Consider the following 26357-nt stretch of genomic DNA (forward strand, 5'->3'; position numbering starts at 1 on the left):
GAATTCCTCCTCTATGGTATTGTGACCAATTTGATTTGCCCAATCTATATACAGACTAAAATCACACATCAATACAGATGTTCCTTTATCGCATGAATCTCTAATTTCCTGTTTAATGTCATTCTCAACATCATCACTACAGTTTGGGGGTCTATATACAACCCTAACATTTTTTGCCCCATGGTGTTTCTTAGCTCTACCCATATAGATTCCACATTGTCAGAGCTAATATCCTTCCTCAGTACGGTGTTAATTTCCTCTTTAACCAGCAATGCAACGCCACCCCCTTATCTTTTTGTCTGTCTTTCCTAAGTACTGAATACCCCTAATGTTCAGTTCCCACCACAGGTCACCCTGCAGCCATGTCTCTGTAATCCTGACTATATAATTCCCGTTGACATCTACTTGCCTGATTAATTCACGAGCTCTTTGCATATGCTCCACAACTTAAGGCACAATCTTTAGGCTCATCTTTTTAACATTACTGGTACCATTCCCACTATTTTTCACTATGGCCCTCTTTGAATCTGGCCCTTCATTTCTCTGCCCATCACTTTGCTCATCCCCCTTTTTGTCTTTTGTTCTTCTCCTTGATTCCCCCTCCTGACTCTTTGCATAGGTTCCTATCCCCTCTGACATTTTAGCTTAACCCTTGCCAACCATAAAGGGGATACTCTCATGGAGATAGTGAACTTGACTGAATACTCCCAAAGTTAGAGTGAATGAAGAGGCTGAGATACTGCGTGGTTTAAAATGGATAAAGATGATGTTTTAGAAAGGCTGCTGGTACTTAGAGCTGAAACATCATCAGGGTTGGAGGGGATGCATCTGAAGATACTGAGTGAAGTAAGGGTGGAAGCTGCACAGGGACAAGGTTGTAATCTGCCAATCCTCCTCAAATAGGGATGGTCCCAGAGAAATTAATTGCAATTGTGAATTCTTGTTCACAAAAGAAAGAATAAATCTAGCAACCACAGGCTACTCAGGTTATACTCAGTGGTGGGAAAGTGGTTAGAAACTAATGCAGGACAAACTCTCACTTGAAGTCTGCATTCAGGATACAAAATTGACGGAATGACAGGAAATGCAAATTTGTAGTGAAAGATGGATTTTTAGACTCGATGGAAGCCTTTTAAAACTTTAATACAGCTCAAACATTTTAGAGTGCATGAAGTACTTGTGCAGACACTGTCCAGCAAACCCCCCCCCACACAGACCAAACCCCCTCACCCACTGAAACAAAAACCCCTAGGCCCACACCTCCACCCACAGAGCCCCCCTCACAACAACCCATCCGCCCACCGAAACACCCCATCATACACCAAACCACCCCCATCCCACTGAAACCCCCTCATACACCAAAACCCCCACCACACAAGTGCCAGTCACCAAACAAAACCCTCCCACGAAGAAGCAGTACAGAAGGTTCTGTATTTGAAACTTTTATTGGAGATGGCATTCTCAAAACAATTTACTCATTCTCTTCGCTGCGTAATCTGGCATTGGGATTGGTGATCTTGATTGCAAGCTGAGCAGCCCTCTCTACAATTGTCTTGCGGTTTTTGGAGGAGACATTGTGAGCAATCTCTGCACAATAAGACCTAGAAAAGAAGAGACTTGTTAGAATTGTTCCCAAATCTGGACGAGTGAAGAGTTTGTCTGCAGCAGTTTACTCATTGTCTAAATAGCAGCTGCAGACGATGCACAATGACATTACAGTCCCTGGTACAAGACATAAAGCAACCCACACAGTGACCAATTTGCTCATAATAACCAGCATTTTCAACCAAGTCCCAGGTTCAAGAAAACTCCTGGGCACCACATTTGATCAAGCTCGAACACAGCTGGACGAATCATTGTATATAGAAATGTGGTGAGAATGAGAATTGACTGGCGAGTAGGTGCTCAGTAATTCAAGTGATCTCAAACTGAAATGCAACTTTGTTCTTCTGGGTAAGCATTGCATTTTAGAGGTGCCTCCAGCTGCTTGAACTGGAGGTTTCTGAGCTTGAGGAATACCAGAGTCACGGCACAGCACAAGGGAGGTTGCAAATTTCCCGAAGTGCACAGTCCAAGAGATGGTCGGCAGTAGCTAGAGAATTCAGGAGAATGATGAGAATGTCCTTTGCCAGTGTAGCAAACGCAAACTGGATCACAGCACTACATAGCAGACATAGTGGCTGCCTCCCAGCGCCAGGACCCAGGTTCAATTCTGGCCTCAGATGGTCCATGTAGAGTTTGTACGTTCTCCCCGTGTCTGCGTGGGTTTCCTCCCACAGTCCAAAGATGTATGGCTTAGGTGGATTTCCCATGTTCAATTGCCCCTTAGCGCCAGTGGGATTAGTAGGGTAAATACGTGGGGTTACAGGAATATGGCCCGGGAGGGATTGTTGTCAATTCTAAGGTATCAGTGACAGGCGAAGCACATTCACAGGACTATGGGTGCACCCACACCTCAGGCACTGCAGCAGGTGGCAGCAGCTCACCACCACCTTCTTAAGTTTCATTAGGGATGGGCAATAAATTCTGGCCAAGCTAGCGATGGACAAACATTTCTCCTATCAATGATTTCAGTCCCAGATGTTGTGTGCCTCCTTGTTACCAGGATAGAGTACAACATGGGTGGGGGGTGGGGAAGGGCAACACACAACAGTCGTGATCTATGTAGGAACTAATAACACAGGAAATGAAATATTGAAATCTAGCAGTCAGAAGAAAGGAGGAAGTTAAAAAGTAGGACCTCAAAGGTAGTAATCTCGGAATTCCTCAGTGCCACACACATAGAATAGGTTAGATTCATAAGAACATAAGAATTAGGAGCAGGAGTAGGCCATCTGGCCCCTCGAGCCTGCTCCGCCATTCAGTAAGATCATGGCTGATCTTTTTGTGGACTCAGCTCCACTTACTCGCCCGCTCACCATAACCCTTAATTCCCTTTACTGTTCAAAAATTTATCTATCCTTGCCTTAAAAACATTCAATGAAGTAGCCTCAACTGCTTCATTGGGCAGGGAATTCCACAGATTCACAACCCTTTGTGAAGTTCCTCCTCAACTCAGTCCCATATCTGCTCCCCCTTATTTTGAGGCCATGTCCCCTAGTTCTAGTTTCACCCGCCAGTGGAAACAGCTTCCCTGCTTCTATCTTATCTATTCCCTTCATAATCTTATAGGTTTCTACAAGATCTCCCCTCATTCTTCTGAATTCCAATGATTATAGCCCCAGTCTACTCAGTCTCTCCTCATAAGCCAACCCTCTCAACTCCGGAATCAACCTAGTGAATCTCCTCTGCACCCCCTCCAGTGCCAGTATATCCTTTCTCAAGTAAGGAGACCAAAACTGTACACAGTACTCCAGGTGTGGCCTCACCAGCACCCTATCCAGCTGCAACATAACTTCGCTTTTTAAACTCCATCCCTCTAGCAATGAAGGACAAAATTCCATCTGCCTTCTTAATTACCTGCTGCACCTGCAAATCAACTTCTTGTGATTCCTGCACAAGGACACCCAGGTCCCTCTGCACAGCAGCATGCTGCAACTTTTTACAATTTAAATACTAGCCCATTTTGCTGTTATTCCTACCAAAATGGATGACCTCACATTTACCAACATTGTACTCCATCTGCCAGACCCTCGCCCACTCACTTAGATTATCTATATCCCTTTGCAGACTTTCAGCGTCCTCTGCACACTTTGCTCTGTCACTCATCTTCATGTCATCTGCAAATTTTGACAAACTACACTTGGTCCCCAACTCCAAATCATCTATGTAAATCGTAAACAATTGCGGTCCCAACACTGATCCCTGAGGCACCCCACTAGTCACTGATCACCAACCAGAAAAACACCCATTTACCCCCACTCTTTGCTTTGTTAGTTAACCAATCCTCTATCCATGCTAATACATTACCTGTTAACACTCTGCACCTTTATCTTATGTAAGTCTTTGGTGCGGCACCTTGTCAAATGCCTTCTGCAAATCCAGATGCACTACATCCACAGGCTCCCCACTGCACATGTAACGTTCTCAAAGAATTCCACCAAATTAGTCAAACATGACCTGCCCTTCATGAACCCATGCTGCGTCTTACAAATAGGACAATTTATATCCAGATGTCTCGCTATTTCTTCCTTGATAGATTCAAGCATTTACCCCGACTACAGAAGTTAAGCTAACCGGCCAATAGTTACCTGCCTTTTGTCTACCTCCTTTTTTAAACAGTAGCATCACATTTGCTGTTTTCCAATCTGCAGGAACCACCCCAGAGTCCAGCGAATTTTGGTAAATTACCACTAGTGCATTTGCTATTTCTCCCACCATCTCTTTTAGTACCCTGGGATACATTCCATCAGGACCAGGAGACTTGTCTACCTTTAGTCCCATTAACTTGCCCAACACCACCTCGTTCGTGATGATAGTTTCTAGGTCACCTACCATAGCCTTCCTGTCATCAATTTTTGGCATGTTATTTGTGTTTTCCACTGTGAAAACTGACACAAAATACCTGTTCAATGCCTCAGCCATTTTCTCATTTCCAGTTATTACATCCCCCTTCTCATCCTCTAAAGGACCAATGTTTACTTTAGCCACTCTTTTTCATTTGATATATTTGCAGAAACGTTTGCTATCTGTCTTTATATTGAGGAAGATCAGACGTATCGGAGTGGCCTTCGCCCTTCACAATATCACAGAACCATACAATACCGAGAGTGCAAAAGGAAGCCATTGAAGCAGTGTGCATCAACTGTCAGAGTATCTTATCTCGGCCCACTATGCACCCTATTCCCGCATATTTACCATGGCCAAACCACCTAACCTACACATCTTTGGACCATGGGAAGAAACTGGAGCACCCAGAGGAGACCTACATAGACAGTCACCCAAAGCTGTAATTGAACCCGGGTCCCTGACACCGTGGAGCAGCAATGCTAATCATTGTACCACCATGCCTTCCTGGTCAACATATCACTGGGACATTTATGCAGCAGCAGTTTGGAGCAGAGTAGAGTGTCAATTCCAATCTAAATCCATCAATTCCTCAACAAACTTCAATTCCATCAAACATTGCTACATTTCAACATGATTCAGCAGTGAAAGGTCATTGGTTTAATGTCACTGTGGCACCATCAACTACCTGTTTATCATAGAATCCCTATTGTGCAGAAGGAGGCCATCGAGTCTGCACTGGCAACACAGGGCGGCATGGTAGCACAGTGGTTAGCACTGCTGCTTCACGCTCCAGGGACCTGAGTTCGATTCCCAGCTTGGGTCACTGTCTGTGTGGAGTTTGCACATTCTCCTCGTGTCTGCGTGAGTTTCCTCCGGGTGCTCCGGTTTACATAAGAACATAAGAAATAGGAGCAGGAGTAGGCCATCTAGCCCCTCGAGCCTGCCCCGCCATTCAATAAGATCATGGCTGATCTGACGTGGATCAGTACCACTTACCCGCCTGATCCCCATAACCCTTAATTCCCTTACCGATCAGGAATCCATCCATCCGCGCTTTAAACATATTCAGCGAGGTAGCCTCCACCACTTCAGTGGGCAGAGAATTCCAGAGATTCACCACCCTCTGGGAGAAGAAGTTCCTCCTCAACTCTGTCTTAAACCGACCCCCCTTTATTTTGAGGCTGTGTCCTCTAGTTTTAACTTCCTTACTAAGTGGAAAGAATCTCTCCGCCTCCACCCTATCCAGCCCCCGCATTATCTTATAAGTCTCCATAAGATCCCCCCTCATCCTTCTAAACTCCAACGAGTACAAACCCAATCTCCTCAGCCTCTCCTCATAATCCAAACCCCTCATCTCCGGTATCAACCTGGTGAACCTTCTCTGCACTCCCTCCAATGCCAATATATCCTTCCTCATATAAGGGGACCAATACTGCACACAGTATTCCAGCTGCGGCCTCACCAATGCCCTGTACAGGTGCATCAAGACATCCCTGCTTTTATATTCTATCCCCTTCGCAATATAGGCCAACATCCCATTTGCCTTCTTGATCACCTGTTGTACCTGCAGACTGGGCTTTTGCGTCTCATGCACAAGGACCCCCAGGTCCCTTTGCACAGTAGCATGTTTTAATTTGTTTCCATTGAGATAGTAATCCCATTTGTTATTATTTCCTCCAAAGCGTATAACCTCGCATTTCTCAACGTTATACTCCATTTGCCATATCCTCGCCCACTCACTCAGCCTGTCCAAATCTCTCTGCAGATCTTCTCCGTCCTCCACACGATTCACTTTTCCACTTATCTTTGTGTCGTCTGCAAACTTCGTTACCCTACACTCCGTCCCCTCCTCCAGATCATCTATATAAATGGTAAACAGTTGCGGCCCGAGTACCGATCCCTGCGGCATGCCACTAGTTACCTTCCTCCAACCGGAAAAACACCCATTTATTCCGACTCTTTGCTTCCTGTCGGATAGCCAGTCCCCAATCCACTTTAACACACTACCCCCAACTCCGTGTGCCCTAATCTTCTTCAGTAGCCTTTTATGGGGCACCTTATCAAACGCCTTTTGGAAATCCAAAAACACCGCATCCACCGGTTCTCCTCCATCAACCGCCCTAGTCACATCTTCATAAAAATCCAACATGTTCGTCAAGCACGACTTTCCCCTCATGAATCCATGCTGCGTCTGATTGATCGAACCATTTCTATCCAGATGCCCTGCTATCTCCTCTTTAATAATGGATTCCAGCATTTTCCCTACTACAGACGTTAAGCTGACCGGCCTATAGTTACCCGCCTTTTGTCTCCTTCCTTTTTTAAACAGCGGCGTAACATTAGCCGTTTTCCAATCAACCGGCACTACCCCAGAATGCAACGAGTTTTGATAAATAATCACTAACGCATCCACTATTACCTCTGACATTTCTTTCAATACCCTGGGATGCATTCCATCCGGACCCGGGGACTTATCCACCTTCAGTCCCATTAGTCTACCCAGCACTGCCTCTCTGGTAACATTAATTGTATTAAGTATTTCTCCTGCTGCCAACCCTCTATCGTTAATATTTGGCAAACTATTTGTGTCCTCCACCGTGAAGACCGACACAAAAAACTTATTTAAAGACTCAGCCATATCCTCATTTCCCACTATTAACTCCCCCCTCTCGTCCTCCAAGGGTCCAACATTCACTCTAGCCACTCTATTCCTTTTTATATATTTATAAAAACTTTTACTATCATTTTTTATATTAATTGCTAGCCTAGCTTCATAGTCTATCCTTCCTTTCTTTATCGCTTTCTTAGTCTCTCTTTGTTGTTTCTTAAATTTTTCCCAATCACTTGTTTCTCCACTATTTTTGGCCACTCTGTACGCAGCTGTTTTTATTTTAATACTCTCCTTTATTTCCTTCGTTATCCACGGCTGGTTCTCCCTTTTCTTACAATCCTTGTTTTTTGCTGGAATATATTTTTGCTGAGAACTGAAAAGGATCTCCTTAAAAATCCTCCACTGTTCCTCAGCTATCCTACCTGCCAGCCTGCTCTCCCAGTCTACCTTAGCCAATTCATCCCTCATCCTATCATATTTCCCTCTGTTCAAACAGAGGACACTGGTTTGGGACCAAACTTTCTCCTCTTCCATCTGAATCAGAAATTCGACCATATTGTGGTCACTAGACCCAAGAGGGTCCTTCACAATAAGATCCTTAATTCTACCTACCTCGTTACACAATACCAGATCCAAAATAGCTCGTTCCCTCGTCGGTTCCGTAACATGCTGTTCAAGGAAACTATCCCGACAGCATTCTAAGAACTCTTCCTCCATTCCACCCTTACCGACTTGAGTCTGCCAGTCAATGTGCATGTTGAAGTCCCCCATGATTATTGCCGTTCCGTTTTTACACGCATCCCTTATCTGCTTGTTTATAGCCCTCCCTACCTCAACATTATTATTTGGGGGCCTATATACCACACCTACTAGTGTCTTTCTCCCTCTACTATTCCTCATCTCTACCCATAACGATTCCACATTTTGTTCCTCAGAGCCTATGTCATCCCTCAGTACTACCCTGATATTATCTCTTATTAATAGCGCGACCCCACCACCTTTTCCTTCCTGTCTATTCTTCCTAAACGCCTGATACCCCTGGATATTCATCTCCCAGTCCTGGTCACCTTTCAGCCACGTTTCTGTAATGGCCACTAGATCGTACCCACTCGTGCTGATTTGCACCATCAACTCATTTACCTTGTTCCGAATGCTTCGTGCATTCAGGCAAAGTGTCCTTATTCCAGCTTTTATCTGGACCCGCTTTGATGAGTCGCGAACACCCTCTCCCTCTACTCCCTTATCTAAATTACCGCCTTCATTCACTTGCACCCTCTCCTCTACCATTAATTTTGTAATTCCCCTTACCCCTGCATCCTCCACCCCATCAATTAGTTCCTTGATCCTAGTCAACTCTTCTAGCTCCCCTCCCCCCAACCTATCTAGTTTAAATTCTCCCCAGTAACCTTAGCCAACCTACCGGCCAGGATATTGGTCCCCGTGTGATTCAAGTTCCACCCGTTTTTTGTATACAGATCACCCCTGCCCCTAAAGAGGTCCCAATGGTCCAGGAACCTGAATCCCTGCCCCCTGCACCAGTCCCTCAGCCACACATTCATCTTCCACCTCACTCCATTCCTGCCCTCACCTTCCCGTGGCACAGGCAGTAATCCTGAGATTACTACCTTTGCTTTCCTCTTTCTCAGCTGTCTCCCTAATTCCCTGTACTCCCTTTTCATGACCCCTTCTCCCTTCCTACCCACATCAGCGGTACCAATATGTACCGCTACCTCAGGCTCCTCTCCCTCCCACCTCAGGATTTCCGGGACGCGACTAGCGACATCCTGGATCCCGGCCCCAGGGAGGCAGACCACCATGCGAGAATCCCGCCTACCTCCGCAGAAACGCCTGTCTGTCCCCTTCACCATCGAGTCCCCGATTAATACCGCCTTCCTCCTCTTTTCCTTAGCCCTCTGAGTTACAGGGCTGGACTCCACTGCGGAGACACGGCCACTGCTGCTTCCCCCAGGCGGGCTGTCCCCCCCAGCAGTACTCAAGCAGGAGTACTTGTTGTGCAGGGGCAAATCCACTGGGGTGCTCTCAACCACCCTAGCCTTACCCTTCCTGGCCATCACCCACTTGGCCTCCTCCCGTTGCCCTGGTGTGACCACCTGATGATAGCTCTTGTCTATCACCTCCTCATTCTCCCTCATCAGCCTAAGATCCTCGAGCTGCAGTTCCAGCTCCCTAACACGGTCCCTCAGGAACCGCAGCTCAGTTTCCTCCCACAGTCCAAAGATGTGCGGGTTAGGTTGATTGGCCATGCTAATAATTGCCCTTAGTGTCCTGAGATGCATCGGTTAGAGGTATTAGTGGGTAAATATGTAGGGATGTGGGGGTAGGGCCTGGGTGGGATTGTGGTCGGTGCAGACTCGATGGGCCGAATGGCCTCTTTCTGTACTGTAGGGTTTCTATGATTTCTAATCCCACCCCAGGCCCGAGCCTCACTAATTCCTCTAACTTACACATTCCCTGACACTAAGGGGCAATTTAGCATGGCCAACCTAACCCGCACATCTTTGGACTGTGGGAGGAAACCGGAGCATCTGGAAGAAACCCATGCAGACACGGGAAGAATGTGCAAACTCCAGAGTCAGTGACCCAAGCCAAGAATCGAACCTGGAGCTGAGGTAGCAGTGCTAACCACTGTGCCGCCAGTTTATATGCATCTCCAGGCTTTAGAGCAAGACCCAATACTGATATCGAGCACAGGAGGAGTTGATTTAGCCCATGGTATTAGTCAAATCTTATGTCATCACTCCCACTGCCCGGCTCTCCCCATAGCCGTGTATCAGTTGCCAAACTAATCCCACTGCCCAACTCTCTCCCCACAGCCCTGTCAATCCCCAAACTAATCCCAATGCTCACTCTCTCCACATAACCCTATATCAACCCCTAAACTAACCCCACCGCCCTGCTCCCCACAAAGCCCTGGTAAAAAATGAAAATTTGTGATGGTTGAACATTCCAAGTCTCTACAACGCTGCAAGTTGCTCCAAACGCTTCTGTTTGGGAATGGATGACCCCTTCTCTCTGGTTGAAGCAGAATAAATGTTTGTGCAGGTCAGTGTCAAAATCCTAAAACGGCATGCATTTTCAGAGCTTTATCCTTGTACATTTAATCTTCACTTCTCCCTAGTACATTGGGCACTGTTAACAGGATGTTCCATGCTGCAGTGTTCTGCCCATACTAACTTGCAAGAAATGATGTGCGTTTGAATATTTCTTCACTCCCTCTCCTTTTCAGTCACCAGCCTCTGGTCCATTCAGCTAATATGGAGATGCCGGCGTTGGACTGGGGTAAACACAGTAAGAATTTTAACAACACCAGGTTAAAGTCCAACAGGTTTATTTGGTAGCAAATACCATTAGCTTTCGGAGCACTGCTCCTTCGTCAGATGGAGTGGATATCTGCGCTCAAACAAGGCATACAGAGTCACAAAATCTTGGAGGTTTGCTAAGGAGAGTTTGAACTAGTATGGTTGGGGGGTGGGAATCAAATTGAAGTGACTGGGAGAGAGGAGGTTAGCTCACAAATAGAGAAAGCTTGCCGACAGGGAGGGAGGACAGGCGGGTGATAGAGAAGGGGAGCGCCCAGACCAAAGGTTTGAGATGTGTCTATTTTAACGCAAGGAGTGTTGTGAACAAAGTGGATGAGCTTAGAGCGTGGATCACTACTTGGAAATATGATGTGGTGGCCATTACAGAGACTTGGATGACTCAGGGACAGGACTGGTTACTTCAAGTGCCGGGTTTCAGATGTTTCAGAAGGGACAGGGAGGGAGGCAAAAGAGGTGGGGGAGTGGCACTGTTGATCAGGGATAGTGTCACGGCTGCAGAAAAGATGGACACCATGGAGGGATTGTCTAAGGAGTCTCTGTGGGTGGAGGTTAGGAACAGGAAGGGGTCAATAACTTTACTGGGTGTTTTCTATAGGCCGCCCAATAGTGACAGGGATGTTGAGGAGCAGATAGGGAATCAGATCCTGGAAAGGTGTAATAATAAGAGTTGTCGTGATGGGAGATTTTAATTTCCCTATCGATTGGAATCTCCCTAGAGTAAGGGGTGTAGATGGGGAGGAGTTTGTTAGGTGTTCAGGAGGATTTCTTGACACAGTATGTAGATAAGCCTACAAGAGGAGAGGCCATACTTGATTTGATATTGGGGAATGAACCTGGGCAGGTGTCAGATCTCTCAGTGGGAGAGCATTTTGGAGATTATGATCATAATTCTATCTCCTTTACAATAGCATTGGAGAGAGATAGGATCAGACAAGTTAGAAAAGTGTTTAATTGGAGTAAGGGGAATTATGAGGCTATCAGGCAGGAAATTGGAGGCTTAAATTGGAAAGAGGCTCTCTCAGGGAAATGTACGGAAGAAATGTGGCAAATGTTCAGGGAATGTTTGTCTGGAGTTCTGCATAGCAACATTCCAATGAGACAGGGAAGTTATGGTAGGTTACAGGAACCGTGGTATACAAAGGCTGTAATGAATCTAGTCAAGAAGAAAAGAAAAGCTTACAAAAGGTTCAGGGAGCTAGGTAATGTTAGAGATCTAGAAGAGTATACGGCTAATAGGAAGGACCTTGAGAAGGAAATTAGGAGAGCCAGGAGGGGTCATGAGAAGGCCTTGGCAGGCAGGATTAAAGAAAACCCCAAGGCATTCTACAAGTATGTGAAGAGCAAGAGGATAAGACGTGAAAGAATAGGACCTATCAAGTGTGACGGTGGGAACGTTTATATGGAACTGGAAGAAATGGCGGAGGTACTTAATGAATACTTTACTTCAGTATTCACTATGGAAAAGGATCTTGGTGGTTGTAGTGCAGACTTGCAGCGGACTGAAAAGCTGGAGCATGTAGATATTTAAAAAAGAGGATGTGTTGGAGCTTTTGAATAGCATCAAGTTAGATAAGTCGCCGGGACCGGATGAGCTGTACCCCAGGCTACCATGGGAGGAGATTGCTGAGCCTCTGGCGATGATCTTTGCATCATCAATGTAGACAGGAGGGGTTCCGGAGGATTCCGGATGTTGTTCCGTTATTCAAGAAAGGGAGTAGAGATAGCCCTCGAAATTATAGACCAGTGAGTCTAACCTCAGTGGTTGGTAAGTTGATGGAGAAGATCCTGAGAGGCAGGATTTATGAACATTTGGAGAGGTATAATACGATTAAGAATAGTCAGCATGGCTTTGTCAAAGGCAGATCATGCCTCACGAGCCTGAATGAATTTTTTGAGGATGCGACTAAACACATTGATGAGGGAAGAGCAGTAGATGTAGTTTATATGGACTTCAGCAAGGCATTTGATAAGGTGCCCCATGCAAGGCTTATCGAGAAAGTGAGGGGGCATGGGATCCGAGGGGACATTGCTTTGTGGATCCAGAACTGGCTTGCCCACAGAAGGCAAGGATGTTGCCTGGATTGAGGAGCATGCCTTATGAGGATAGGTTGAGTGAGCTTGACCTTTTCTCCTTGGAGAGACGGAGAATGAGGGGTGACCTGATAGAGGTGTATAAGATGTTGAGAGGTATTGATCGAGTGGACAGTCAGAGGCTTTTTCCTAGGGCTGAAATGGTTGCCACAAGAGGACACAGGTTTAAGGTGTGGGGAGTAGGTACAGAGGAGATGTCAGGGATAAGTTTTTCACTCAGAGGGTGGTGGGTGAGTGGAATGGGCTGCCAGCAACGGTGGTGGAGGCAGATTCGATAGGGTCTTAAGAGACTTTTAGATAAGTACATGGAACTGAGTCAGATAGAGGGTTATAGGTAAGCCTAGTAATCGCTAAGGTAGAGACATGTTTGACACAACTTTGTGGGCTGAAGGGCCTGTATTGTGCTGGAGTTTTTCGATGTCCCTCTCAAACCTTCTCTGCTCCACCTAGTTTCTAGTTGATCAGCTCACACTATCACATTCCAGTACCATATTCCCCCATGCTAAATTTCAAACAGCTGCCACGTGGAAAACGCATGGGTTGCTTGGAGAAACCGCCTTCCCAAATCAAACAGTAACCACTGGCAGATCAACTAACCAGCTACCTAATTCCTCCAGCACAACAGCCATGATTCTGAAATATAACTTAACAGGCTCCCGAGAATCGCGAAATACCCCTACAAGACTTGTGTTGCTGAAATGTGGGTGCCACTGTCAAGGGCAGCCTTGATTACCTATTACTCAGTTTTCACAATCATTCTTCACCAGTTTGACACATCTGAGAGCTTCCACACCACTTTGGGCAATTGGGAGTCACATGCTGAACCAGATTAACCACTGCAGTTAGAGAGAGCTCTGCATTTCCATTTATTTTAAAAGATCAAAAACAATTTGTCTTTGATAAAAAAAACCACTGCGGCATCCAGTTAGTTCTTATATTCTATATTAATTGTCAATTTCAAAAGTTCGCCCACAATTGACGTCAACTAACTAATCTGTAGAGTTCTACTTCAACCTTACTCCTAGACTATTACCAGTAATTAACTACCTAGAAATTCCTTATGGAAAATAGATGTTTTATATGAGAGCTGACTACCACAATCTGCAGCACCAATCCCGTAGGAAGCAAAAACACCGGCCAATGACAGAAATCCAGCACGGTCAGCGTCAAGCAACTTCATTCATTCGCCCCGTTTCATTCCTGGTTACTCGAGCCATATTTCATCATCGATCACCCCTCCTTCTGTCGCAGTGAGCTGTCCAACCCTCAGTGTGAAAGAACAAAGAATCTACATTTCTATTGCCTCTTCGACAACCACCCACTCTGATGTGCAGCTATTCAAGTAATTTTGAATTGTAATGTAGTAAATGTGGCAGTCACAGCAAGTGAACAGTCAGTCAGTCGGCTGCCACAAGATGAGAATGACAAGCGTATTTGTTTTCATGGTTTGGATTCAGGTATTGTCTAACATGAAGACAAGGCCCCTATGCACTACTTCATTTAACAAACAAATATCTGAAACTATATTGCCTGAATGGTGGCAAAGTTCAATTGTATCTTTCAAAAGATTCACACATATGCAAGAGGGGGAGATATCTGCACTTATCTACATAGCCTCTGAGTAAACAAATCATGTTGACTCCAATGAGAAGTTCAGTCCCAAATACCAGCTTAGTTACAGGAGGAACCCGTGTTGCTCATCATCAGGACTTCCAGTTCCTTGACATTGTGGACAAGAAATTTCTCGAACTATCTGCAGGACTATGGGGAAAGGGACCAACTCAACAGCTCTTTCAAAGAGCAAACATATTCATAGAATAACCCATAGAGTAAAATACACACGCTGGGGAAATCAGCAAACCGTAGGCTGGAATCGTAGCTCGACTACTCTGGCCCAGTAACAGGTCTTGCCACAACCCAGGAAGCCCCAGTAATGTTGAGTTTATCACTTATCTATATAGCCTCTGAATAAACAAATCCTGTTGACTCCAATGAGAAATTCAGTCTCAAACACCACCTCGGTTGCAGGAGGAATCCTTACTTGTTGCTCATCATGAGGACTTCTAGTTCCTTGACATTGTGAACCAGGAATTTCTTGAATCCCGAGGGCAGCATGTGTCTGGTCTTCTTGTTACTGCCATAACCGATGTTAGGCATCAGAATCTGACCCTTAAATCTCCTGCGTACTCTGTTATCAATCCCTCTGGGTTTACGCCAGTTACGCTGTTAAAGAAACAGATTTGAAAAGATAATAAAAAATCTCCATACTTATTTACAATGCTCCAGTACCAAACCATCTTTGGATATTTCTCCAGCACAGACTTCGGTTCATCTCCCTCCCCATGTGCTGCCAAGAAGTTGACCTCTTCCAAAATCAGACATATTCAACTAAACATTGTATAATAACAAACATCTAAATTGCTGTTGAGAACATGTGGCTGATCACACCCTCAGTGAACACCAAGAACAGCTCGAGAGAGGATCAGAAATCTTACCGCAATCTTCACATAGCGATCTGACTGGTGGCGAATGAACTTCTTTCTGCGTTTCTTCACTATGTTAGGCTTGATGAGTGGTCTTAGGGCAGGCATGGTAACTATTGAGAGAAAACATTTCACTTAGCAATAGCAGTTGACAGCTCCACACTAACAACAACTATCCTGTGGTTGAAGCCAGCAGCTCACATGTGACAACCCAAAGACTCTCCTGTACTGAGATACAATTCCAGGACAGCACATCTGTGACATATCAAGAATCCAGACTGAAAATATCACGGGGTTATTTTACCGGACGAATCCACAGCCACAAGTTCGTACTCACCCTACGCTGATATACTCCAGTTCACAGCACAGGCCATTTGCCTCATCAAATCTGCCCTTGCATAACGGTCTCTTCTAAGATGCACTAATCTCTGCCTCAGTGGAACAAAGGAGGAATATCCATAAGGGTCTTCAGTGAAAATCTTCCACTGAATCCTCTCCATTCTGGTAAAAATACTCCCACCCTAACATCTCTCCTCAGTAGTTGTTCCCCAATCCTGACAGCTTGTTAAATCCACACACTAAGCTCCACCTGATTTGAACACAATTATCATTCTAAGACTCTATTAATAAAATCGAAACTTCTCCTACCACTCCTCATTCTGTTGACATCCCTTGTTTAGACAAGAGCTTGCGTCAGAAGCAGGCCATACACTAGTCAAGGCTGCTCCACCATCCTGGCTGAACTCCACTCACTTAGCATATCCTTTCATTCAACGATGGAGCATCCACACCCTCTGGGATAGGAAATCTGATCCCTCATCCATACATTACCCCCCCCCTCGGTAAACTGCATATGTACACGGATAGCAGCTCTACTTTGGCCCTGTACTAGCTGACATCCTAGTCCTGTGGACGGGCAACTCAGTAATTGAGCTGTTGCCGCAGCAACTAAAGTTGGCGTGGTAGAAATCTGTTAACTAAACGGTGCATTATTTTGTTAGGTAGGTCATCAACAGCTTAATGATGCAGTTTTAGCACATAACAGACTTGTCTCTCAATTACTGGGGTGAAGCAGAACTGGAATGGGTGCTCTCTTTGCTCCATAATTCCACCTACCCAACTCTGAAAGAGCACAAAAATCCCTAGTTTAAGTGGCAGAGACTGAGGATGCATCAGTTTGTGTTGAGCTCAGAATAGTCAGAACATAAATCTTACCTATTTGACCCACTTTGTAAAGAATTATTCCCAAACAGAATTTAAAACCAGGTAAAACAAGGTAGTCAATAGATGGAGCAAATCAGCAAGCAGGAGTGACCAAAGTGTGCCCCAGGAGTCAGTATGAGGCCTTTTGCTAATTACAGATCTGGAGTTGAACGCAAAGTTTTATGAAGACAGAGATGGAGGAGACGGGTCGACACCTGGCTGATTAAATTTAAGTTGTAAAGTGGTGCAGGAAGAAATGAAGATGAGTGGAAGTTGTTACTGGGATGGCAGCTGGTCAGAAATGTGGCTGTTGAAGAGGATTTAGAAAGGAGCCATTGTGCTGCATGTTCAGATTGCTGTGCACTCTCTGCAGCCACTCCATCAAGGCTCAACCCAGCCCTGTCCCACAGCACTCCCAGCACAGCAATGTCTACACGGCCCTCCAACGGCCCAATCTCCCCCAGTCCGGCCTGTAGCCCGGCTCCGGCCAACCCTGTGGCCCATCTCCCGCCGAGAGGGCGCAGCAGAGCGGGGAGCGGGTGACGGGAATGCGGCGGAGCGGAGGGTGGGCCGGATGGAAGCGGATGGCGGTTGCTGGCGCTCTTACCTGCGAGTCGCTCGCTCAGCGAAAGAACCGGAAGAGAAGGCCGCGCGGGGCCTGCCGGGATATATAAGGGCCGCGGGAGAGCCGGAAGTGACGTCTCGGTCCCACCGCTTTGGACGTCCGTGTGGTGTTGCCCTGGTCACGGGTCCCCGGATCTGGAGAGGATGAGGCACCAACAAAGTGCACAGCTCCTGGGGACACTGGGAGATCAGGATATTGAGTTAGAATCATAGAATCCTTATAGTGCTGAAGGAGACCAAGCGGCCCATCGACCCTGCACTGACAACAATCCCAGAAAATGCTGGAACATCTCAGCAGCTCTGATAGCATCCTAGGGAAGAGAATAGAGCCAACGGGATAGCCCTTCGTCAGAGCTCTAGGCCCACTCCACATTAACTCCGGTGTATCCGTGTCCGCTGCGCACTGACTCCGGTGTATCCGTGTCCGCTGCGCACTGACTCCGGTGTATCCGTGTCCGCTGCGCACTGACTCCGGTGAATCCGTGTCCGCTGCGCACTGACTCCGGTGTATCCGTGTCCGCTGCGCACTGACTCCGGTGTATCCGTGTCCGCTGCGCACTGACTCCGGTGTATCCGTGTCCGCTGCGCACTGACTCCGGTGAATCCGTGTCCGCTGCGCACTGACTCAGGTGTATCCGTGTCCGCTGCGCACTGACTCCGGTGAATCCGTGTCCGCTGCGCACTGACTCAGGTGTATCCGTGTCCGCTGCGCACTGACTCCGGTGTATCCGTGTCGGCTGCGCACTGACTCCGGTGTATCCGTGTCGGCTGCGCACTGACTCCGGTGTATCCGTGTCCGCTGCGCACTGACTCCGGTGTATCCGTGTCCGCTGCGCACTGACTCCGGTGTATCCGTGTCCGCTGCGCACTGACTCCGGTGTATCCGTGTCCGCTGCGCACTGACTCCGGTGTATCCGTGTCCGCTGCGCACTGACTCCGGTGTATCCGTGTCCGCTGCGCACTGACTCCGGTGTATCCGTGTCCGCTGCGCACTGACTCCGGTGTATCCGTGTCCGCTGCGCACTGACTCCGGTGTATCCGTGTCCGCTGCGCACTGACTCCGGTGTATCCGTGTCCGCTGCGCACTGACTCCGGTGTATCCGTGTCCGCTGCGCACTGACTCCGGTGTATCCGTGTCCGCTGCGCACTGACTCCGGTGTATCCGTGTCCGCTGCGCACTGACTCCGGTGTATCCGTGTCCGCTGCGCACTGACTCCGGTGTATCCGTGTCCGCTGCGCACTGACTCCGGTGTATCCGTGTCCGCTGCGCACTGACTCCGGTGTATCCGTGTCCGCTGCGCACTGACTCCGGTGTATCCGTGTCCGCTGCGCACTGACTCCGGTGTATCCGTGTCCGCTGCGCACTGACTCCGGTGTATCCGTGTCCGCTGCGCACTGACTCCGGTGTATCCGTGTCCGCTGCGCACTGACTCCGGTGTATCCGTGTCCGCTGCGCACTGACTCCGGTGTATCCGTGTCCGCTGCGCACTGACTCCGGTGTATCCGTGTCCGCTGCGCACTGACTCCGGTGTATCCGTGTCCGCTGCGCACTGACTCCGGTGTATCCGTGTCCGCTGCGCACTGACTCCGGTGTATCCGTGTCCGCTGCGCACTGACTCCGGTGTATCCGTGTCCGCTGCGCACTGACTCCGGTGTATCCGTGTCCGCTGCGCACTGACTCCGGTGTATCCGTGTCCGCTGCGCACTGACTCCGGTGTATCCGTGTCCGCTGCGGATTGACTCCGGTGTATCCGTGTCCGCTGCGCATTGACTCCGGTGTATCCGTGTCCGCTGCGCACTGACTCCGGTGTATCCGTGTCCGCTGCGCATTGACTCCGGTGTATCCGTGTCCGCTGCGCATTGACTCCGGTGTATCCATGTCCGCTGCGCATTGACTCCACCAGCAGTGTCCATTCCACATCCCCACCCATTACAACTCCACCTCTTCTTGATAAAATCTTCATTTTTAAACCACAGTTCCATACTGTCATCAAAGAGTATTTCTCCATTTCCATTCAGTAAATTTGCAAAGTGAGTGGTAGAAATCATAGAATCATAGAAATCATAGAAACCCTACAGTGCAGGAGGCCATTCGGCCCATCGAGTCTGCACTGACCACAATCCCATCCCAGGCCCTACCCCCACATATTTACCCGCTAATCCCGCTAACCTACACATCTCAGGACTCTAAGGGGCAATTTTTTTTTTAACCTTGCCAATCAACCTAACCCGCACATCTTTGGACTGTGGGAGGAAACCGGAGCAACCGGAGGAAACCCACGCAGACTCGAGGAGAATGTGCAAACTCCACACAGACAGTGATCCAAGCCGGGAATCGAACCCAGGATCCTGGAGCTGTGAAGCAGCAGTGCTAACCACTGTGCTACCGTGCCGTGGTGGTGAAGGACAATTTCTAAAGGGGTGACCTTTTATTGGCCATGTTCACATATATTTGTATGTGTGTGTGTGTAAGTCTCACCCTAGGAGGGACTGAGATTAAACCTAATAACTACATCCCCCAATTTGGTGTAATTTATGCGCTTCCAATTCCCAAAGCCCAATTTGTTTATGGAAGTAGTGAACACTGATCCCAGCAGTAGTCCTTGTGCAATGAGGAGGATTTGATTTACTCAGTGAGTTACGATTACCTGGGATGCATTGCCTGAAAGTGTGGAAGATGCAAATTCAATGGCAAATTTTTGGAGAGAAATACACCAACAACCACTTGCATTTAGACAGCACCTTTTAACAGAGAATGATCACAGCACAGAGAGAAGCTATCTGAGCTGCTATGTCCAGGACAGCTCTCTACAAGAGCTGCTCAGCTGGTCCCACTCTGCTGCCCTTGCCCCCGGTCCCTTATCTAAGAGCTGTTTATTGAACCTGGGTTCAAATCACACCAAAGCAGAATTTAAATTCAATAAAAAGTATCCACTAAACCATTGTCAATTGTAGTAAAACCCATCTGGTTCACTGATGTCTTTTAGGGAAGGAAATCTGCCATCCTTACCTGGTCTGGCCTACATGTGACTTCAGATCCACAGCAATGTGGCTGACTCAACTGCCCCTGAAATGGCTGAGTGAGACACTCAGTTCAAGGGCAATTGGGGATGTGCAATAAATGCTGGCACAGCCAAGAATATCTACATCCTATGAATGAATGAAAAAAAACCTATTCTCTTTTGAAAACTTTAAACCTGCCCCACCACACTCTCAGCTGCTGTATTCCAGATCATCGAGCTGAAATGTTAACTCAGTTTCTCTCTCCACAGAAAGCTGGAAGACTACTCAGTATTTTGCTTCTGTTTCAGATTTCCAGAATTAGTTTTGCTTCAGTAGAATCATAGAATCATAGAAATCATAGAAACCCTACAGTGCAGAAGGAGGCCATTCGGCCCATCGAGTCTGCACCGACCACAATCCCACCTAGGCCCTACCCCCACATATTTTACCCGCTAATCCCTCTAACCTACGCATCTCAGGATTCTAAGGGGCAATTTTTAACCTGGCCAATCAACCTGACCCGCACATCTTTGGACTGTGGGAGGAAACCGGAGCACCCGGAGGAAACCCACGCAGACACGAGGAGAATGTGCAAACTCCACACAGACAGTGACCCGAGCAGGGAATCGAACCCGGGACCCTGGAACTGTGAAGCAGCAGTGCTAACCACTGCGCTATCGTGCCGCCCAGTAGTTGTTGAAGTGTAGGAAAGTAGAGAACTACAGCAGCCAATGTGTGCACAACAAGATCCAACAAATAGCTGTGTGTTAATGACCAGAGAATCTGCTTTTGTGATATTGACTGAGAGAAAAATATGGGCTAGGACACTGGTGAGAACTCCTCTGCTCTTCTTCAGAACAATGCCATGGGATCTCTTACATCCACTCAAAAGGGCAGATTCGGCCTCAGTTTAACAACTCAGATGAAAGATTGTGGTCTGAATTTTATTGCCCTGCCATGGAAATTGGAGCAGATGAGGGCAGACAATGGAAAGGTCCGTTGACCTCCAGCGGGATTTTACGGTTTTGGGATGAGCAAGACCATAAAATCCCACCCTGCATCTCCGACAGTGCAGCTCTCCCTCATTACTATACTGGAGTGTCAGCCTCGACTTTTGTGCTTGAATCTTTGTGTGGGGCTTGAAACCACAACTTTCTGACAGACATGAAATTGGAGGCAGAGCTGGCACTGTATGAATGAAATCCATATCAATTCAGTCTATTATATGCAGCCTAAGCCCATTTCTCAACTCTTGGTTATTGAATCAATTTTTGGTTCCACCAGGTCCAGACCCTATGAAAGCCTTGGTTCAAACAAAAGAGCTGAACTCTAGAGGCAAGGTGACATCAAACTGGTATTCGTAGAATCACTACAGTGCAGAAGGAGGCCATTCTGCCCTGCACCAACAATACCACCCAGGCCCTATCTCTGGAACCCCACTTATTTACCCTGCTAATCTCAGCACTAAGGGCAATTTAGCAAGGTGAATCCACCTAACCCGCACATCTTTGGAGTGTGGAAGAAATTCGGAGCACCCAGAGGAAACCCACACAGACACAGGATGGAATTGCAAACTCCACATGGACAGTCACCCAAGGCCAGAATTGAACCAGGGTCCCTGGCACTGTGAGTCAGCTCTGCTAACCACTATGCTGCCCCAAAATGGGGACCAAGGAACGCTAGCAAAAATTGATGCAAAAGGAATTGGGCGGGGGAAGCGGGTTGGGGGGAATCTCTCTGCTGACTGGAGCGGAATGGTGGCACAGTGGTTAGCTCTGCTGCCTCAGCGCCAGGGACCCGGGTTCAATTCAGTCACTGTGTGTGGAATCTGCACGTTCTCCCTGTGTCTGCGTGCGTTTCCTCTGGATGCTCTGGTTTCCTCCCACAGTCCGAAAGACGTACTAGTTAGGTGCATTGGTCATACTAAATTCTCCCTCAATGTATCCAAACACGATCATCCTCAACACCGGTGCCCCCCAAGGCTGTGTTCTCAGCCTCGACTGTACTCTTTAAACACCTATGACTGTGTGGCCAAATTCCCCTCCAATTTGATTTTCAGGTTTGCTGACGACACCACCATAGTGGGTCACATCTCAAACAATGACGAGACAGAGTACAGGAATGAGCTAGAGAATCTGGTGAACTGGTGCGGCAACAATAATCTCTCCCTCAATGTCAACAAAACGAAGGAGATTGTCATTGACTTCAGGAAAAGGAGAACATGCCCCTGTCTACATCAATGGGGACGAAGTAGAAAGGGTCGAGAGCTTCAAGTTTTTAGGTGTCCAGATCACCGACAACCTGTCTTGGTCCCCCCATATGAGACTATAGTTAAGAAAGCCCACCAATGCCTCTACTTTCTCAGAAGACTAAGGAAATTTGGCATATCAGCTATGACTCACAGACCACAATCAGTAAGAATAGGCAACAACACCTCCTCCACGATCATTCTCAACACCGGTGTCCCATAAGGCTGTGTTCTCAGCCCCTTACTATAATCCTTATACACCTATGACTGTGCAGCCAAATGCCCCTCCAATTCGATCTTCAAGTTTGCTGACAACACCACCGTAGTGGGCTGGATCTCAAACAACGACGAGACAGAGTACAGGAATGAGATAGAGAACCTGGGTGAACTGGTGCGGCAACAATAATCTCTCCCTTAATGTCAACAAATCGAAGGAGACTGTCATCAACTTCAGGAAGCGTAAAAGAGAACATGCCCCTGTCTAATCAATGGGGACGAAGTAGAAAGAGTCACTAACAACCTGTCCTGATCCCCCTATGCCGACACTATAGTTAAGAAAGCCCACCATCGCCTCTACTTTCTCAGAAGACTAAGAAAATTTGGCATGTCAGCTACGACTCTCACCAACTTTTACAGATACACCATAGAAAGTATTCTTTCTGGTTGTATCACAACTTGGTATGGCTCCTGCTCTGCCCAAGACCGCAAGGAACTACAAAAGGTCGTAAATGTAGCCCAATCCATCACACAAACCAGCCTCCCATCCACTGACTCTGTCTACACTTCCCGTTGTCTCGGCAAAGCAGCCAGCATAATTAAGGACCCCACGCACCCCGGACATTCTCTCTTCCACCTTCTTCCTTCGGGAAAAAGATACAAAAGTCTGAGGTCACGTACCAACCGACTCAAGAACAGCTTCTTCCCTGCTGCTGTCAGACTTTGAATGGACTTGCCTTGCATTAAGTTGATTTTTCTCTGCACCCTAGCTATGACTGTAACACTACATTCTGCACTCTCCCGTTTCCTTCTCTATGAACAGTATGTTTTGTCTGTATAGCGCGCAAGGAACAATACTTTTCAGTGTATGTTAATACATGTGACAAAAATAAATCAAATCAAGTAACAGGTGCCGGAGTGTGGCAACTAGGGGTTTTCACAGTAACTTAATTGTAATGTTGATGTAAGCCTACTTGTGACAACAGTAAATAAAAACGTTTTCAAAAAACTCATAGCTAGCAGAAAGGAAGATGGTTGTGGCGGTTGAAGGTCACATTCATGCCACATTTGTGGGAACTATCTGCCCTTGACATTCAGTGGCATTTACATCAATGAAGCTCCCCCCACCCCCAAATCTTTTACCATCATCATCATCTTAGGGGTCACACTGGGAACTCAACCGGATCAGCTATAGAAACATGGTAGCGACAAGAGCATATCAGAGGCAGGGAATTCTGGACAAGTGCTCACCTCCACACTGCCCAAAGACTGTCCACCATCTACAACACGTCAGGAGTGATTTTAAAAAAAATCTTTCACAGGGTATGGGTGTCATGGCGGGGGGAGATGGGAAGGTGGGGCGTGGAGAGGGGACAAGGGACGGGATGGGGGCAGTTGAAGGGGAGGGGGTCTGGGGTGGGGAGTAGGATGTGGGGATGGGGTGGCAGTGGAAGGAGGGGGTCTGGGGTGGGGAGGGAGGATGGGGTGTGGATAGTGTGATCACCTACTTCAACAGCTGCAATGACAAGAAGGATAGACGACGTCAGATTATGCCTCCGAGAGAGAGAATGTAATTCTTGACCTTGTTGAGTTCTGTATTAAAGCATCAAATAAATGCAGATTGATGGACTTTGAGGACTGGGACCAACAGATTTCTGTTTGGAAAGTGCGTCAAGGGATTTGGAAGAATGGTGGATAAATGGAGTTGAGATACAGATCAGCCCTGATCTAACTGACTAGTGAAGTGGGTTTGAGGGGTTAAATGGCCTCCTTTTCCTACAGAAGACACTGAATTTCTCTGAGCAATAGTCTGTACTCTTTCAAAATGGCCTTGAAAGTTCATTTTTGTTAAACAGCAGAATAGCAGGGGACAAATCTCTCTCACTCAGCTAAAGAGCATGAGAAAACTGCTGACTGCAATAAGGTGCTACCCCAAATCAGCTCCAGCATCCAAACCACTGGCTCCAAGAGGCTGGGCTTTTCAACTAAAACCTTCGGCAAAGGCATTAAAAAACAACAGACAAAAATGATGAAATCTGTATTTATTTGAAACGTGTCCGTATTTGGAACATTAGTGTTTTGTTATCGAGAGGTAAATGGTGGATTCAAATTCTTTCTGAAAGGATACCGAGCAGGTAATGCAGGGCTAAAAAACAAACAAAGTTATCTCTTGGTGATCCGAGCCTCGAATGACATCTGATAGTGTCACAGACTATCACAGATAAATGTGAAAAGGTGAAGGCAAGCTGATTTTAAGGCTAAGGTGTGGTCTATTTTCTTCAAAAAAGGTGGAAAGATAAATACCTTATTGTGAGAGGGAGCGAACCTTTTGCTTAGTAATTGGAAAAGGAAAACGGGATGAATTTTCCACTCCACTTGACAAGGATGCCAGAAACTACTCTTGGCATTTTTATTGTGCGTTTGTGTAGTAATTCAGCCAAACACCAGTTTTCTGTCACCAAAACCCTTTAATGTGCACTAAAGGAAAAGCTGCTCCTGCGCCATAGCAAGTTACCTTCACCTCAGGATCGACAACATCAGTCTGGGTAGAGTGGCAAGTTGATAAAACCCCTGCTGACTGCTTTCCATTGGGTGAGCTTCCACTCGCTTAATAAGGCAGTTCGTACTCCACGAAGCCCAGAGGTAGATCCATTGATGATCCCTGTGGCCTTTGTGACCATCAGAACTGCTTGGCTGAAATCAGTTAACGAGACAACAGCTGGGCATGGAGACTGGGCTCTTTCTGTTTTTTGGGGCTTCGTCCCCCAGTGGGAGAGCTCTTATCTTGAAAACTTCAAACAAATTCCTCCTTAAACTTCTAAATTCCAGGCAATACCAATCTCATTTGTGATTTCTCCTCACGATGTAACCTTTGTGGTCCAGCTACCTCAGCAGAGGCCAGGGTTTGGACCTGGGGTGCTTCTGCTCTGTAAGGTTTGGTTCCACACCAGAGGATACATGAACCCATTCAGCCCACAACTGAATTCCATTTTTTTTTCAATTCCTGTCAATTCTCAACTTTAATTAATATCTGCTGGAACTTCAGATACATTTTTTAAAAATAAGCTGAATTCCTTACTGTTTTAGTTTCTTGTTAAGAATATTAAAAGTTAATAAAGTCAACTGCTGAGGAAGCTGGTTTAGTGTTGGTCTCAACTGTTTTGCAAGTAGCTGATGCAGAGAAGCATCAGTAGTGTAAACCCTCCAAACTAAAATTTGGCTAGGAAGTCCAGTAACGCATCATGAAACTTATCTGGCTCATCGAGGTAACAAGCGTGATGTGCCGCTGGTATCTTGAAGACAGTGTGATGCGGAAGATTATTTAAATTCTTCAGGGACTGCACACCGAGATTTGTGTCCAATTCTCCAAATACAATCAGGGTTGGGGTCTGCAAACAGAAGTACACATTTAAGTTCCCCATGTAAAACACTAACACCTCTTTCAGCACAGCCCTGCTCTGTCACACAAAGAAAAAACTTCCCATTTCCACTGTTCACAAATTCAGGATGTCCCAAAGTACTTTACAGCTAATAAAATACTGTAGAAAACTGTAGCCCCTATTGCAGGAAGCACGGCAGTCAATCTGCACACAGCAAGATCCCACAGACAGTACAGATTAATCAAATAATTGTCCAGACATAGGATCCCGCCCAGATGAAGCCATACAACAACATTCTATAATCTCCACTAGTCAGCCTAGGGAGGCAATTACACCCGAGGTCTTTGAGGTAAGATAGTTATGTTCCTTGTCTTTACCAGAGATGGTAATCACTGTCTGGATGTGTTTAGGAGTATTTAGTCTGGAAACACAGGGGAGGATCCCCTTAGAGAAACTCCCTGCAGTCATTCCTGTCAGTGACTAACTGTACATTCTCACCCATCTTCGAGGTGGGTGTCTATTTTGAAATATAAAACTCAAGTTACTTTAAAATCCAAGATTTCTCTGCATAATTCCATTATTTTTTCTCCATCATGACAGACCATGTGGAGGAAGTGTCTCCAGCTGCTTGAACTCAGTTTCAGAGTATCCGAGGTTGAGGGGCAGCTGGAATCATTGCGGAGCATCGGGGAGGAGGACAGCTTCTTG

The 26357-nt window shown here is 46.8% G+C and overlaps 2 protein-coding genes across 3 annotated transcripts in view; both read right to left on the minus strand.

Annotated features, from left to right (window-relative positions):
* Window positions 1–1426: 1426 nt before the first annotated feature.
* On the minus strand, window positions 1427–25280 carry LOC144491457 (large ribosomal subunit protein eL32). Its single transcript, XM_078209299.1, has 5 exons — window positions 24785–25280; window positions 16786–16982; window positions 14988–15088; window positions 14534–14715; window positions 1427–1601 (listed from the first exon to the last, which is right to left on the minus strand). Exons 3-5 carry the CDS (start codon window positions 15081–15083, stop codon window positions 1472–1474), a joined length of 408 nt encoding a protein of 135 aa, XP_078065425.1. The 5' UTR covers window positions 15084–15088; window positions 16786–16982; window positions 24785–25280; the 3' UTR covers window positions 1427–1471.
* The window catches only part of abhd14a (abhydrolase domain containing 14A), a 32408-nt gene continuing 30347 nt past the window's right edge, over window positions 24297–26357 (minus strand). For both annotated transcript variants that reach the window (XM_078209297.1, XM_078209298.1), the window contains exon 5: window positions 24297–25658. In XM_078209297.1, the coding sequence (XP_078065423.1) occupies window positions 25479–25658 (180 nt within the window). In that variant the 3' untranslated portion in view covers window positions 24297–25478. The remainder of the gene's footprint in view (window positions 25659–26357) is intronic.

Source organism: Mustelus asterias, chromosome 3 (assembly GCF_964213995.1).
Source record: "Mustelus asterias chromosome 3, sMusAst1.hap1.1, whole genome shotgun sequence".
Taxonomy (NCBI): Eukaryota; Metazoa; Chordata; class Chondrichthyes; order Carcharhiniformes; family Triakidae; genus Mustelus; species Mustelus asterias.

Excerpts from the sequence above, each read along its gene's own strand:
- LOC144491457 (XM_078209299.1), bottom strand. The coding sequence starts at position 15,083 with ATGCCTGCCCTAAGACCACTCATCAAGCCTAACATAGTGAAGAAACGC. Across the intron at positions 14,716-14,987 it reads ATCGCTATGTGAAGATTGCG|CGTAACTGGCGTAAACCCAG; the intron begins GTAAGATTTCTG and ends TTTCTTTAACAG. Across the intron at positions 1,602-14,533 it reads GTCCTCATGATGAGCAACAA|GTCTTATTGTGCAGAGATTG; the intron begins GTAAGGATTCCT and ends CTTCTTTTCTAG.